The sequence below is a fragment of the Euprymna scolopes genome, chromosome 24 (assembly GCF_053919585.1).
Source record: "Euprymna scolopes isolate OS-2025 chromosome 24, ASM5391958v1, whole genome shotgun sequence".
Classification (NCBI taxonomy): Eukaryota; Metazoa; Mollusca; class Cephalopoda; order Sepiida; family Sepiolidae; genus Euprymna; species Euprymna scolopes.
The window spans coordinates 102863753-102879250 of record NC_136505.1 but is presented as its reverse complement, the minus strand read 5'-3'; the positions used below and the strand labels follow the sequence as shown (position 1 = coordinate 102879250).

The 15498-nt window shown below is 31.5% G+C and overlaps 1 protein-coding gene across 2 annotated transcripts in view; it reads left to right on the top strand.

Moving 5' to 3' along the window:
* LOC145246887 (trifunctional purine biosynthetic protein adenosine-3-like) overlaps positions 1–15498 on the top strand; it is a 132745-nt gene that overhangs the window by 59916 nt on the left and 57331 nt on the right. For both annotated transcript variants that reach the window (XM_080108759.1, XM_080108758.1), the window contains exons 8-11: positions 591–678; positions 5983–6068; positions 6674–6842; positions 11281–11497. In XM_080108759.1, coding sequence (XP_079964885.1) covers positions 591–678; positions 5983–6068; positions 6674–6842; positions 11281–11497 — 560 coding nt within the window. The remainder of the gene's footprint in view (positions 1–590; positions 679–5982; positions 6069–6673; positions 6843–11280; positions 11498–15498) is intronic.

The window sequence follows — 15498 nt, the reverse complement described above, 5'->3', positions numbered from 1 at the left end:
AGTGACATATCTACCTTTGCCCTCTGGTGGCCAGGCCTGTATCACCAAAGTTAAAGGGCAGTAATCAAGTTTAGCTTGAATTTCAATTCCCACAATGTCGTTGTTCCTATTTACAGTGTCTCCCCACGGGGCAGAGTTAGACACCAGGGTCGTTTTTTAACGTGGAGAAAAGGAACAAAAATAAAACAATTGTCTCAGTCGTGAAGGATTTCTTCTCCACTGACAGAGAACAAGAAATAGAAGTGCAGCATCTGGAGAACAGATACTACACTTTGATCTTGACCCGAAGCATTTCCCTTTGTTAAAATCCAATCTTGGTCTACAAAGTAAAAAAAAAAACAAAAACAATTTTCCTGCATAAAACAACCAAACCAAACATTATGAATAAATATTTGAATATATAAATAATTTGAAGCATGAAAACTTTTTTCCAAAATTCTTGGAATCGGCATTGAATAATCCGAAAAGGAAAAATTTGGCGTTAAATAACCTGAAAAGGGAGATATGCCGTAAAATAAAACAAAGCAAACCGTAACTCCATATGTATTTTGTTGCTACTTCAACAATGAATTTTATCCATTTCTTTATAGCTTTCAAAAGAGGAACTTGATAATATTGAACGTGACATTCTTCAAAAAGCTGTCGACGGAATGAAAGCGGAAGGTTTTCCCTATGTTGGTGAGTTGTCCTTATTTGAGTAAATTTGACACAATCATTTTTTTTTTTTTAACACTTTTTTTATCATTTATTTTAATATTTATTATTTAATCATCTATTTTAATATTTATTATTTAATCATTTATTTTAATATTTATTATTTAATCATTTATTTTAATATTTATTATTTAATCATTTATTTTGATACTTATTTATTTTTTAATCATTTATTTTGATAACTATTTATTTTTTAATCATTTATTTTGATACTTATTTATTTTTAATCATTTAGTTTAATACTTATTTATTTTTTAATCATTTATTTTAATAATTATTTATTTTTTAATCATTTATTTTAATAATTATTTATTTTTTAATCATTTATTTTAATAATTATTTATTTAATCATTTATTTTAATATTTATTATTTAATCATTTATTTTGATACTTATTTATTTTTTAATCATTTATTTTGATACTTATTTATTTTTAATCATTTAGTTTAATACTTATTTATTTTTTAATCATTTATTTTGATAACTATTTATTTTTTAATCATTTATTTTAATATTTATTATTTAATCATTTATTTTAATATTTATTATTTAATCATTTATTTTAATATTTATTATTTAATCATTTATTTTAATATTTATTATTTAATCATTTATTTTAATATTTATTATTTAATCATTTATTTTAATATTTATTTTTTAATCATTTATTTTAATATTTATTATTTAATCATTTATTTTAATATTTATTATTTAATCATTTATTTTAATATTTATTATTTAATCATTTATTTTAATATTTATTATTTAATCATTTATTTTAATATTTATTATTTAATCATTTATTTTAATATTTATTATTTAATCATTTATTTTAATATTTATTTTTTAATCATTTATTGTGATACTTATTAATTTTGTAATCATTTAATTTGATACTTATTTATTTTTTAATCATTTATTTTGATAATTATTTATTTTTTTGATCATTTATTTTGATACTTATTTATTTTTAATCATTTAGTTTAATACTTATTTATTTTGTATCATTTAGTTTAATACTTATTTTTTAATCATTTATTTTAATACTTATTTATTTTTTAATCATTTATTTTAATAATTATTTTTTAATCATTTATTTTAATAATTATTTATTTTTTAATTTTTTTTAATAATTATTTATTTTTTAATCATTTTAATAAATATTTATTTTTTAATCATTTTAATAATTATTTATTTTTTAATCATTTTAATAATTATTTATTTTTTAATCATTTATTTTAATAATTATTTATTTTTTAATCATTTATTTTAATACTTTATTTTTTTAAACATTTATTTTAATACTTTATTTTTTTAAACATTTATTTTAATACTTCATATTTTATAATTTATTTTAATACTTATTTATTTTTTAAACATTTATTTTTAGACTTATTTTTTAATTATTTATTTTAATACTTATTTATTTTTATCATTTATTTTAACACTTATTTTTTAATCATTTATTTTAACACTTATTTTTTAATCATTTATTTGAATATTTATTTTTTAATCATTTATTTTAATACTTATTTATTTTTTAAACATTTATTTTAACACTTATTTTTTAATCATTTATTTTAAGACTTTTTTTTTAATCATTTATTTGAATATTTATTTTTTAATCATTTATTTATTTGTTTTACATGGGGTTCATCACTTATCAAGGCCCAATGGCCACTCAGGGATAAGGGTTATTGTGTGTACAGTGATCAAAGGGATAGTGTAGCAATAGTATTGGAGAATTGGTAAGATGTCATTACTTAAGGGGGAGGCGGTTCATCAGGAATTTGTTTGTGTTGGACTTGAAGACATCCAGGTTGAAGTCGGGAGGGAAACAGGCAAACGGAACAGTTCCACAGGCGTGCAGTTCTAAGAAAGAAGCTTTGTTCATGGTATCTACGTTTTGATTTAGACACAAATAGGGAGTGGGGAAAATTATTGACGGTGGTTTCAGCTAGTCGGGTGTTTTTTGAGAAAGATTGGCAAGGAGGGACCAGAGAATGAAGCTCAGACGAGCACCTGCCATGGAAATAACGATAGAACAATGACAGGCTCGCTATGTCTCTTCTGTGGGAAAGAGGTTGCAGGGTAGAGAAAAGGGCATCCCCCACCAAGCCACGGAGTCTATTTTGTACTCTGTCAAGGCAGGATAGGCTGTTTTTAGCAGCCCTTGCCCAGATGTGGCAGCAGTACTCCATCTTTGGACGTACTTGGCTCTTATATAGATAGAGAATTGCATCAGCAGTGAGATATCTTCTGGAGCAGTAGAAGGATCCCAGCATTTTCCCAGCGACCTTGGCCACAGACTTGATGTATGTGTTCCATTTAAGATCATGTATGAAGGTCAAACCCAGGAGCTTATCAAAGCCTGGGGCCTCCCTTAGACGAGAACCATCCATTTCAATTGATGCCAGATGGGGATCAGAGCGTTTATGATGTAGAGATAGGAGCTTGGTCTTAGATGCATTAAAGGTAACCAGCCACGTCTTCCCCCACTGAACCACGCGCTCAAGATCAGAGGAGAGAGAATCAGAGAGAACGTCATCATTTACGGCCTTTGATGTGTTGCCATAGATGGTCAGTCATCAGCATAGATGTCAACGAAAGATTTTAGTATGTGTTTTGGGAGATCATTGATGTAGATCTGGAAGAAAGTTGGGCCCAGTATGGACCCCTGAGGGACTCCAGCATTAATACTGTGGGCCTCTGATTTCTGCCCATCAATAACTACTCTTATGAGCCTATCTGAGAGAAATGGCTTAATGATAGAGAAAACATTTCCAGTTATACCGTAGCTGGAAATTTTGTGTAGTAGGCCTTTATGCCAAACCTTATCGAAGGCCTTTGATATGTCGAGAGCAATTGCCCTAGAAATTAAGCCTTTGTCGAGAGATTCGCTACTGCTGTAGATCTAGCATAGCGGAAACCATATTGCGTGTCGCTAAGAAGGTTATTTCTGCTGAGGTGGTTGACTACTTCTCTATTTATTGTGGATTCCAGCAACTTATGACACACAGGAGACTTATTGGTCTGAACTGAGAGGGAGATGATTTATCACCTGAATTCTTAAATACAGGGTATACTGATGAGGTTTTCCAGGGTGTTGGGAAGCACTTCTCCTTAAGGCAATGCTTAAACAGTTTGGAAAGTATGGGGGCAAGTTCTGGTTGTAATTTTTTTAACACTATAATTGGAATACCGTCGGGACCAGTTGCTTTACTGGAGTCAAGGTTCTTGATTAGCTTGGTGACCTCACGCACAGATATTTGTATGTTGCATAGCGTGTTGTCTGTTATAGGAGGGAATATGGGGAGTTGATGGCCTTCGTCACACAGGGTAGAATTTGCCGCAAAGTTTTTGGCAAATAGTTTGGCCTTGTCGGATGCTGTCGAGATGACCTCTGGTCCATTGATAATGGTTGGGATAGAACGCACATTTCTGTTCAAGATCCTATTTGCTATTTGCCAGAACTGGTGGGAACCAAGCCGCTGCTCAGCTACTTTGGACTTAACGGATTGCACATATAGTTCTCTTGCATTTTTTATTACTCTTTTACAGTGGTTGCTGGCAGTTCTGAAAGCAGCTTTAGTTTCAGTGCATCTATTACGTTGGTAGCTATGGAAAAAGTGATTTTAATACTAATTTATTTTTTGATCATTTATTTTAATACTTATTTTTTAATCATTTATTTTAACACTTATTTATTTTTTAATCATTTATTTTAATACTTATTTATTTTTTAATCATTTATTTTAATACTTATTTATTTTTTAATCATTTATTTTAATACTTATTTATTTTTTAATCATTTATTTTAATACTTATTTATTTTTTAATCATTTATTTTAATACTTATTTATTTTTTAATCATTTATTTTAATACTTATTTATTTTTTAATCATTTATTTTAATACTTATTTATTTTTTAATTTATTTTAACACTTATTTATTTTTTAATCATTTATTTTAATACCTATTTTTTAAACATTTATTTTAATACTTATTTTTTAAAAATTTATTTTAATACTTATTTATTTTTTTAATCATTTATTTTAATACTTATTTATTTTTTGATCATTTATTTTAACATTTTTTTGTATTTTAATATTTATTTTTTTAATATTTATTTAAGCACTATTCACAGATTTTGTTTCTATCTAATATATTTTCACTCCTGGTTTGGTGTAATTAGATTGAAATTGCAACCTGTATCAATTGGGCTTCTGCCATCTCCAATGTAGATTGTGGTCTTAAGAGATAAAACTCTCAACCAAATTGAACATATGCCAAACACTGATGTATGATTACTAACCTGACCCTTGTACAAAGAAGATCTTCACACACTCAAGGTTTTCAGCATATATTGCCTTTGGTGCATTCTATGCATCCATCTCTCTGATCAAATTGCACCGTCATGCAAAATGCAACATTTTCAGCATTATAGAGAATGTTCTGAAAAGGAGACTTTGTTGGTTTGAATAAAAATTAATCCGTAAGTTGTTAGACCTAATCGCATCTGACAACTGGAAGAAGCATAGAGGCCTCAAATTAAAGACTTGGATGAGAGAATTGTGAGGACAGGCATAGAGTTGGTGGCCCCTCTGCAGTTTTGGTGTTCAACGCTGGAACTGGGAATGGCTGAAGTATGCCAAGGACTGCTGTTAATCGGCAGAGGATGAACACGAGATGTGGTCAGCCCATCCTGGATGAGTGTCATTGCACATTGAGCTAATCATCATCATCATCATCATTATCGCCTTTCACTCCATCTCAAGATCCATTGTTGGTCAGTGTCCAAGGCATTCCTCAGGCCCACATTGAAGCATGCCTCGTGTAGGAGGACGGTCTGTGAGGATGTGTGCGATAATCTGTATGTCGGCAATGCAGGGACATTGTACATAGTCCCACTTGTGCAGATTGTCCCGTGTTTTGGCAACCATCACCCTCACCTGGTTGTGTTGTGTTAGTGTTCAGAAGAGATCAAGAAATTCTGAATTTTCACATGAAAAGATAACTGCCTTTCCTTTTTGGTCCCTCTGACAAAGGAGGGATAACACCTAGTAATTCACTCCTGTTCGTTTATTTGCACTTTTATCAATAACCACACCTTGGATTTTTTCTTGAAATTTTGCACAACCATTAGTCATGGTGAAAGTAAAGTTTTCACTGGTGTTTTTTGCTTTGTTTTTTTGCTTTGTTTTTGTCCTTCTTACTCTCATATTTACCTTTCTCATTGTCTTTTTTTTTTTTTCTTCGAAACTTCCAGGTGTGTTATATGCTGGTCTGATGCTTACTACTGATGGGCCTCGTGTTTTAGAATTCAATTGTCGTTTTGGAGATCCTGAGACGCAGGTAACCACCTTTCTATCTTTAATGCTAAAGTAGCCATGACTTGCACTAAAGTTGCAACATAGGTTGATCTAACAAAATTGGATTGTGAAGATCCGTGATGGTCTGCACCTCTTCAGATGCCGACCAACAGAAAGAGGGATGGTGGGGGGGGGGTCGATATAAGGGTGAGCGTGTTCGATAATGTGCCATGAGACAAGGGTTCAATCCTTGGTCACAACATTCCCAATGACTTAAGAAATGGTACTTGGCACGCCCTTGCTAAACACTCTGCATTATAATGGAAGAATCAAGATTAAGTGGAGTTATCCTGGCAAAGGAGCGCTGCAGTCCCTTGCTCCTCTGTGTGTAAGAGTTAATCAAAAGAGAGCCCTCGATTATAATCAACAGCTTTGGTATAAGATTGTTCACTAATTTACCGAGGTTGAATTATCAATCAAGTCGTACTAAAGACAAAATAAAATTGTGATTGATGCCTTTTTGCTTAACACACATTGTAGTAACCAATTAAAAGTAAACCTTTTGGCTTCTTTCAACTATGGTCGACTAATTTTTTAAGGACCAGTTCAAAATAAATGGTGATTGTGTAAGCTTGTTTTTATTTTCAGACGATCCTTCCTTTACTGAAGTCGGATTTATTCGTTGTGGGAAAGTCTTGCGTTGATGGAACCCTTAAAGATCACATGCCAGAATTTGATAAAGATGATAAAGTTTTGGGAATCGTGCTTGTAAGTGGGGGTTATCCAGGCTCTTACAAGAAAGGAATCCCTATTTCAGGTGAGGTTTTTTTTTTTTTTTTTAATTTATTACTAGCAAGGCTTGTTCTGGAAACCATACTGAAGTTTATTTGCACCATTTTTTTTATTTTATGTAAATCAGTCCAGACAAGAGTTGAAGCAACTTGATTTAAGATGCTAACAAGAATGAGAGATGATTATCGCAAAGACAGAAAATGCTGGTCAAAAAATACAGGTAGGCGGAAAAGAGTCAGCAGGAGTCTCACAAACCTGCAGTTCTTGGAAATAAGCTACTGGAATAGGAAGTTGTATTATAATGTGGTATCAAAATTGTAAATTGATGATCACTAGACCAACGAGCTGGAACAAAGGAAGCAGGGAGTAGATCAGACAATTCTGAAGAACATACGTCATAATAATATTCATAGAAAAAGATTGAGACTAGCAACATCACGTCTGTGAGAAAGAGGTTGCAAAGAAGAATAGGGTGGGGCTAATCATCTTATCAAGACCCCTCAAAACTTCACCAGCCTAAATATGATAACGGTACTGCATATAGGGTTGGATTGCAGAACTCTTATGATATACATATACCCATGTCAGAATGAAGATGTCATGTTCCAAAAATCTTGTAAATTGATCAATAGTTTTGTTTTTTGTTTTTTTTTGTTTTTTTTTTAATTAGGAAAGTCAAATTTTACCATTATTAGCAACTAGCAGGGAGAGGGTGTGGTGCTCGATTATATAAAAAAAACAAAAAAAAACAAAGAAAACAATTGACGCGTGCTGGGCACAAACTTGCATAACTCAAATTAACAAGCGAATGCTTTTATCGATGGGTCAACAAGGACACCTGTTTTAACGTCACAAATTTAGCTATTTAAACGGAAGAATATAACAACGGTTAGTGTATGCACTGTTTGCAAACTGCGTCGGAAGCAAGGTTTTTATCTGACCCCGCCCTTCAAACAAAATGATATTTCTATACAAAATAATTGATCCCCCCCCCCCCTATTTTTGTCTGAGAGATCGCTCTTTCTAACGATGCTGCGTTTGTGCATGTACGATGTGGATGACAAGTTTTTAATGAACATATGAACACACACACAATCGTTCAAGATTTATGTAATAGATTAATCGTTTTTACCAGCCATAGCCATGCTTTATAAATAAAAGTATACAGCTCAATTCGACCTATCAAAATCAACCTTGGATTGAATACGATTTACTCTTAAAATTGCTAAAAATAGTACGATTTATGATTTTTGGAATATGATATTTTCAAGTCATGACGAGTATGCCTAATCTATATATATATAAAAGTGAAAATGTGTGTATGTATGTTCGCTTTTTGTGTATGTCCAAGAAAGGCTTTTTTCAGAGAAGCACTTGGTCAACTCACAACTTAAAACTTTTTATATCGCATATAAATCATAATATCTCTGAGTTAACAACAGAGCTCGCCTGTCTATTTAATTTGCTCGACTTTGGGAAGATAAATATTCAAGAATTTTCGCTCACTGCATGTGGATTAGGCTTTTTCCTATAATAAAAGCGACACTAATTCTGGCGGTATTTTTCCGAAATGTCAGAAAGCAATCAGCTTTGATGAATGTTGAAATATTTTCCTTATATCAGACAATTGCTATTCAAATTGGACAAGGGGAGCTGGGCCCCCCCCCCTCAAACATCTTGGGAAAATAAAAATAAAAACCCCACAGTCAAAGTTGATCTCATTAATACATTAAAACGTGCACCTGCAAATTCTAAGTAATTAAATAAATTCAAACATGTTTCCGTAAGTATGTCATGGTGGCCAAATGGTTAATGTCGCATGTTATTTTTCACACTTTAATTTCCAACTTTGCCTCAAGGGTTCGGGTTCAATCCTCATACTCACCTACCAAAACTTTTTTTAATTTTTTTATTATTTTAACACCCCCCCCCCTCTCCCCCCAGTTTTGATTTACCTCCAAACACCCGGGCAATGCCGGGTAACCCCCGCTAGTTATTATATAAAAGTCACTTTGTATGTGAGTTCCTTCCTTCATAGGTTCCGAAACGGCTGAACCTATCTTTTGCAAATTTTACACAAAGGTAATTTATATGTCTGGAAGTGTTCTTAGATATGTTTTGTACAAAAATTCATCTGAGAAGTATCGAAAATCTAATTTAAAAAAAAATCCGATCTTAAAAATAGTCTTTCTCTTGTAGATAAAAATGAAGAATTTTTACAGGGAAATATTTTAAGTTACACAGGCTCGTGTAACGTAAAATATTCCTCTGTAAAAATTCTTCCATTTTATTCATAACAGAAGAAAGACCAAATATCAGCTGACGTAATATTGTAAACAAACACACGAATTAGTCCACCGGGCAAATTATTCCTTGTAATATATAATAATCAATAGGGAGTGATTCTATAATAATATATACGCAATATGCATAAATTAAAATATCATGTTTAAGTGGATTGTACGATTGGGTAATGCTGGGCAGCATGCTAGTATACATCATAAAAGATTTTTCTTTTGAATGTCAAATTCTAAATAGTCACACATACTTCAATTATTACTAATGGGGTTTGTGTCCTGGCATTGCCTTGGAAAATCATGAAAACCAGTAAACTTCTGCTCTTGTTCCTAAACTCTGTATTACTATTTTCATTTGAAATTTTTCTTTTACTTTTTATAAGTATTAACATTCAAGCGATAAGTAACTACTTACAATAAGTTATTCACTGTTTTTAAAAAAATTATTTTTCAATTATTAACAAAAGAATAAAATGGATGATTTGTTTATGAATGAACCAAAATGCATTGTGGTGGAATTAAATGTTAAAATTATTATTAGGATTTTTAAACAGTTATGGGAGGGGGAGAGGGGAATAATTACTGGATTCAGTCTGTGCACCCAGGTTTTCATTCTGTGTTATTAGAATAGTTTTTTGGCATCTGAGGACCTCTACTAAGTTAAGAGGTGGGATTTTGCTACTTGTCGGATTAGTTATAGGTATTTAAGTCAACGAGCACAAGTGCTCCAAGTTTGCAATAACATGTTCCATTAACATACTTTTAAAACAGGCACAATGATGCAATATTGTATTAAGGAACCCGAAAACAAAACCACCTAAACCAATCATTAATTCTCTCCAAAGAATTATTTAAACTAGGAGTTTTTGTGCAGAAATTGAATGCTTGTATAAAATGAGTGAACAATACATACTTTTTAAAACAAAATCTATTCATTTTCAAAGAACATACAAGATGCCTTCAATTGAATTATCCGACTTCTAACATTGACTTGCACATTCACAACTCTGTAAGTTCCATTCCAAACTTGTCTCTCGTGTTACCAGATCAGGCTGTCCAAAGATATCAGCTTCTCGACTGAAATGCACTAAACGTTAATGTTATTGTTTTATTTTCCTTTCACTTTACAAAACTCAATCATGTTCTGCAAAGACAAAACATTTTTCTCTCTACAAAACAATCAAACCAAACACCATGAATATAGAAAGAACTTGAATCTTAAAATCTTTTTCCAAAATTACTGGATTTGGCATAAAATAACCCGAAAAGATGAAAACAAAACAACCATCTACATGCAACGCTTGTCCTCAAGCCCTCACTCAAGAGAGAAAGGAAGAAAATAAAGAACTTCAGTTGAAACAGTAACCACCTGTTCTTTGTAGTCGATAGTGTCATTTTCTAATTACTCCTGTAGCTCAATCGGTCATTGACCAAAATCATTAGGTCGAACTGTATCCGGGACACTCTTATTTTGTTCTAAAATGAAGCTCATGGCCTATGTTAAGTCTTCAGAGACAATGAATAGTCCCTGTAGAGGTGGCTGCACATGTAATTGTAAAGCAACGGTTGCTCAATCGTCACCCATACCTCTCCTGAGTAGGCACTGTCTGATTCCAGTGGCAAGGAGAAGTCCAGGATGACCGAAACGTACCCAGGACACTCTTATTTTGTTTCAAAATGAAGCTCATGGCCTCAATTCAGCCTTAAGAGATAATAAGGGTGGCTGTGTGTGTAATTGTAAAGCAAGAGTTGCTCAATCTCCAACCTCACCTCAGCAGTTAAAATACTTAATAAATTTAGTTGTGAAGTTCCGCTCTTCTGGAGATTGACGGTTCAATCCTCGATGTGGGCGACACTCAAAAATAAATTTGCGAATTACTTGGGACTTCTACCCAATCATGGTTGATAGAACGATAGCATGCTACCCCCGTGGATTAAATAAAGAATTCTGTTTGAAATTCTGTAATGATTCTCGAATTTGACAGAACGATTTCCAAGTTTGACATGATGCAGCTGAAGGAGATCGATGATTATATCAACCAAAACATTGTGAAAGTTGCACTCAAGATTGAGAACAGTAATCCATATAATCCGAATTATTAATCCCTATCTCAAAAATTCAGAAAAGATAACGGATTTATTTGTTTTTGTGTGCATTCTTTCCAGGTTTGTTGGAGGCTCATACTGCCGGTTTGACTGTCTTCCACGCTGGTACGGCCATGAATGAGCATCAGCTGGTCACTTCTGGTGGTCGTGTCTTGATTGTGGTGGCTAAGGAGAAAGACTTTGAAACGGCTTCAATCAAAGCACAACAGGGGGCAGCTTTGATCCATTTTACAGACGCCTTCTACCGGAAAGACATTGGCTACAAAGTTTTGACCAGGTAAATTGTCACATCTTTTCAACAATTGGGTCGTTATTTTTATTATTTTTTTTTTTTCAGTACGGCCTTTCTTTTAGGAAATAATCTCTGGATTGAATTCGATCTGCCTTAGGAGAAAAAAAAAAAATATATATATACACACACACTTGTGCATTAGATTTTTTTGTGTGTGGACACTTTAAATTTTTATTTTTGAAGGTTTCCACTCTGAGCAGGGGGAGACAATTCATGAATCTTCTTTAAAAAAATTTCTCTGAACATGTTAAAGATTTGTGTAACTTTTTGTTAAAAGCAAAACAAAAAAAACATAACACAAAAAAAATACATTAATTATCTGAACATTTATTGAATTAAATTTAAGGTTTTAAAAAAGAATTATTTTGCATTTTTAACGTATTCTAAAAAGGAAAAAAATAGTTTAATCGATGTTTTTATCTTTTAATGATGCTTTTAAGAACTTTAATATCAATTCTTATACCTTTAAGTGAACACACGCTAAACAAAAGCTCACTAGAGAGTTTGTTTAAACCATGTGCATTTTTAACAGCAGCAGCAGCACGCCTTGGACTTAACAATGCAAGGATTTTACTTACAAGAAAAAGAAAAAACAGACAATAGAACTTTTTCACTCACTGAAGATGAACCGGTTACGGGTCGATATATATCAGAAATATTTCAACTTTAGATAAAATAGAATAATATGCAGAAATTGAGTCATAATATTTCTTTTCAATGAAATATATTTTTTAACATGTTCTAAAAAAAAAAAAAACAAAAAAAAAACAGTTTTTTTTTTTTTTTTAATTTTCTGTAATGAATGGAAGTGATTATTATATGAAAATGGAAGACATTTTTTGTACTTTGTATTCCTCTTATTCCGAAGATACAAAGAGCTTGAAGAATAAAAACCTTCTACAAAATAACTGGATTCGGCATTAAATAACCTGAAAAAGGGTTGATATGCCATAAAAGAAAACAACCAAACCAATCATACATCATTACACTGCTTACACAGGCCTAATAGACTACTCCCTCTCAGTCAGAAGCCCTTCCACTGTCACCCATGATACCGAGATCAAATTTAATAAATAATTTTTATCATGATGACTAATGAAAATCAAAATATTGAATTTCAAGTAAAATAAATGGAATTTAAAATGTGAGGTTAGAAAGAACGATCACGTGCAAATTTGTATTTTTTAAATAAACAGATATATTATTTATTTAAAGTTTCAAATTTTTGGCTTATAAAAAAGCCTTCAGGATTTTTTTAAAAAACAATGCAATATATCTATATATTTTTCTTACGTGATATGATGTCGTTTAGCAGAGTGGTTGTGTATTGTAAAGTCCAGTGGTAAGTGCAGTATCAATGTGTTTTGCTTAATTAGCCCAAGATTTTCAAAGTCTACAGAAAATATTATGATTCAGACTCTGTTTTCTTTTTGTTTTTTTTGTTAAACAAAAATTAACAAAATTCAATTTTTGCTAATTGTCTTCAAAAACTATTTTCATTAATAATTAATTTTCTATCTCATTGTTTTTCATAATTTATGGATATGTTCATTACTGCAACATGATAATTTTGAGTAGATATCATTGGTTTTACTTGAAATTTAATATTTCAAATTTCACTCTTAAAATGAAGAAGCACCCCCTTTTTTTTTTTTATATAAACAACAAACTTTTTTATGAGAAAAAAAAATGAGGAATAACTGAAAGTTGTCATTATATGAAAATGGGTTATAGTCAGCTAACTTACTTTCTAACTTCCGGCATGGCTGCTACCGGAAGTGGTAACAAGGCAAATCAGTTCCTTCAATTTTATTTTTCTTCCGTATTTCTATTGTGAAGCGATTCATTGAAATATAAGAAAAGGACATTATTGAAAAATATACAATAAAGATTAACAAAATTATACAGATAAAAAACTGTTTTTATTTTATTTGAAATTTTATAAGAAATATGTTTATGAAATTATAAAAATAAGTTTTTTTTTTTTTTTAATTTTAAAAATACATTTTTTTTATTTGCATTTATATAATAGATTTAATTGGAAAAACATTTAAAAAAAAAAGTACATGCACAGGGGAGATGTAGGCATGAGGGGGAAAAAAGTGAAGGAACTGATTTGCTTTGTCACAATTTCCGGTAGCGTTACACCAGAAGTTTTTTTTTTTTTTTTTTTTTTTTTGTTTTTTTTTACAAAATTAAACTTCAGTAATAAATTAAAATAAGCGTTATAATTTGTAAATATTTTTGAACAGTCATTATTGGAAAACTTTTAAGAACTTCTAGAATTATCTCCTTTTGTTCAGAGTGGAAGTCTACAAAAATGTTTAAAAAAAAAAAATTGCCCTCAAAACTAAAATGTATGAGTGCCAAAACATTTGAAACTGTTTTAACAACTTAAGACCCCCCCCCACTCCCCTAAAAATCATACGAACACTTTTTGAGAAAATTTCTAAATTTCATATAAAAACTTTTTTACTTTTTCTTTTATAGTGCGTAAGTAACAATAAAATTTAATGGCTAACAAAGTTGGAAGCAATGAGCCCTCTTAACTTTTTTAATAGATAGTTCCCATGATCAGAAGTTAATAATTACTTGGAAATCCCAAGTGGAAGTAATCTCCATTTCTTGCCCCTAACATTTAACAACAATGAAACGGTAGATTGAAAAACTTGCAAACCACTTCATAACAATGTCATCATAGTTTGTAGAAATAGTAGTGAGGTTTTCTTACCCAGCTACAGTAGTAGCAATATTACCATAATGAACAATAGTAGTAATGATGTATTCTTAGTTTACATCGGTAGTAGTTGTTTTGCATAGCTTGCAGTGGTAGTAGTCGTTTTGCATAGCTTGCAGCGGTAGTAGTCGTTTTGCGTAGCTTGCATCGGTAGAAGTGTTTTGCGTAGCTTGCATCGGTAGTAGTCGTGTTGCGTAGCTTGCATCGGTAGTAGTCGTGTTGCGTAGCTTGCATCGGTAGTAGTAGTTTTGCGTAGCGGTAGTAGTCGTTTTGCTTAGCTTGCAGCGGTAGTAGTCGTTTTGCTTAGCTTGCAGCGGTAGTAGTCGTTTTGCTTAGCTTGCAGCGGTAGTAGTCGTTTTGCTTAGCTTGCAGCGGTAGTAGTCGTTTTGCTTAGCTTGCAGCGGTAGTAGTCGTTTTGCTTAGCTTGCAGCGGTAGTAGTCGTTTTGCTTAGCTTGCAGCAGTAGTAGTCGTTTTGCAGCACTGGTGGCAATTTTCGTAGTTTGCAGCAGTAGTAATAATGTTACCGTAATAAACAACAATAGCAATTGTAAATTTGTAGTAGTAGGAGCAATAACTTTTGTTATAATTATATCTGAAATCATAATAATGGTTATTACCCTGGGCAGCAAAACTAATATTTTATTGCTATTGATAGTAGTAATATCAGCAGAATTAATAATGTTATCACCAGACGTAATAATCATAGAAATATCATTCTTGGTACGCGTGTGGATATCCTCCAAGAATGTTCCATAAAAAATTATCAGTCATTTAGAATGTCTCTTTCTTGCATTTTTTTTTTCTTAATGACTCGCAGCATGATATATTCATTCTTTGTTTTGGTAGATCTACTGTGCTGATAATATCAGAACTTAACTTTTTTATTCGTGATCTACATAAATGTAATTGACTGTTCGAATTCCATTGTGTTCGGTTCTATTGCAATAGAATAAGGAAAATGTGGTTAATAGACAAATTAATGGCTCATTTATAATTTTTAGTATTAAATACCCTCTCTCCCCCAAAAATGGGCTGATATGCTCTAAGCAAACCTGAATGAGTTTATAAACCTTTTTGTTAAAAATTTATTATGACTAGAACTAAGATGGATGCACTTTTTTTTTTTTTTTTTTTTTCAGTAAATTTTTATTTTTTATGAGAAAAAAAAAATGATCTGAACTTATTGTGTGTATTTTCTGATAATACTCATCCCTTGTAGGGTGCCTGTGTTTTCATATATTTTTTTTT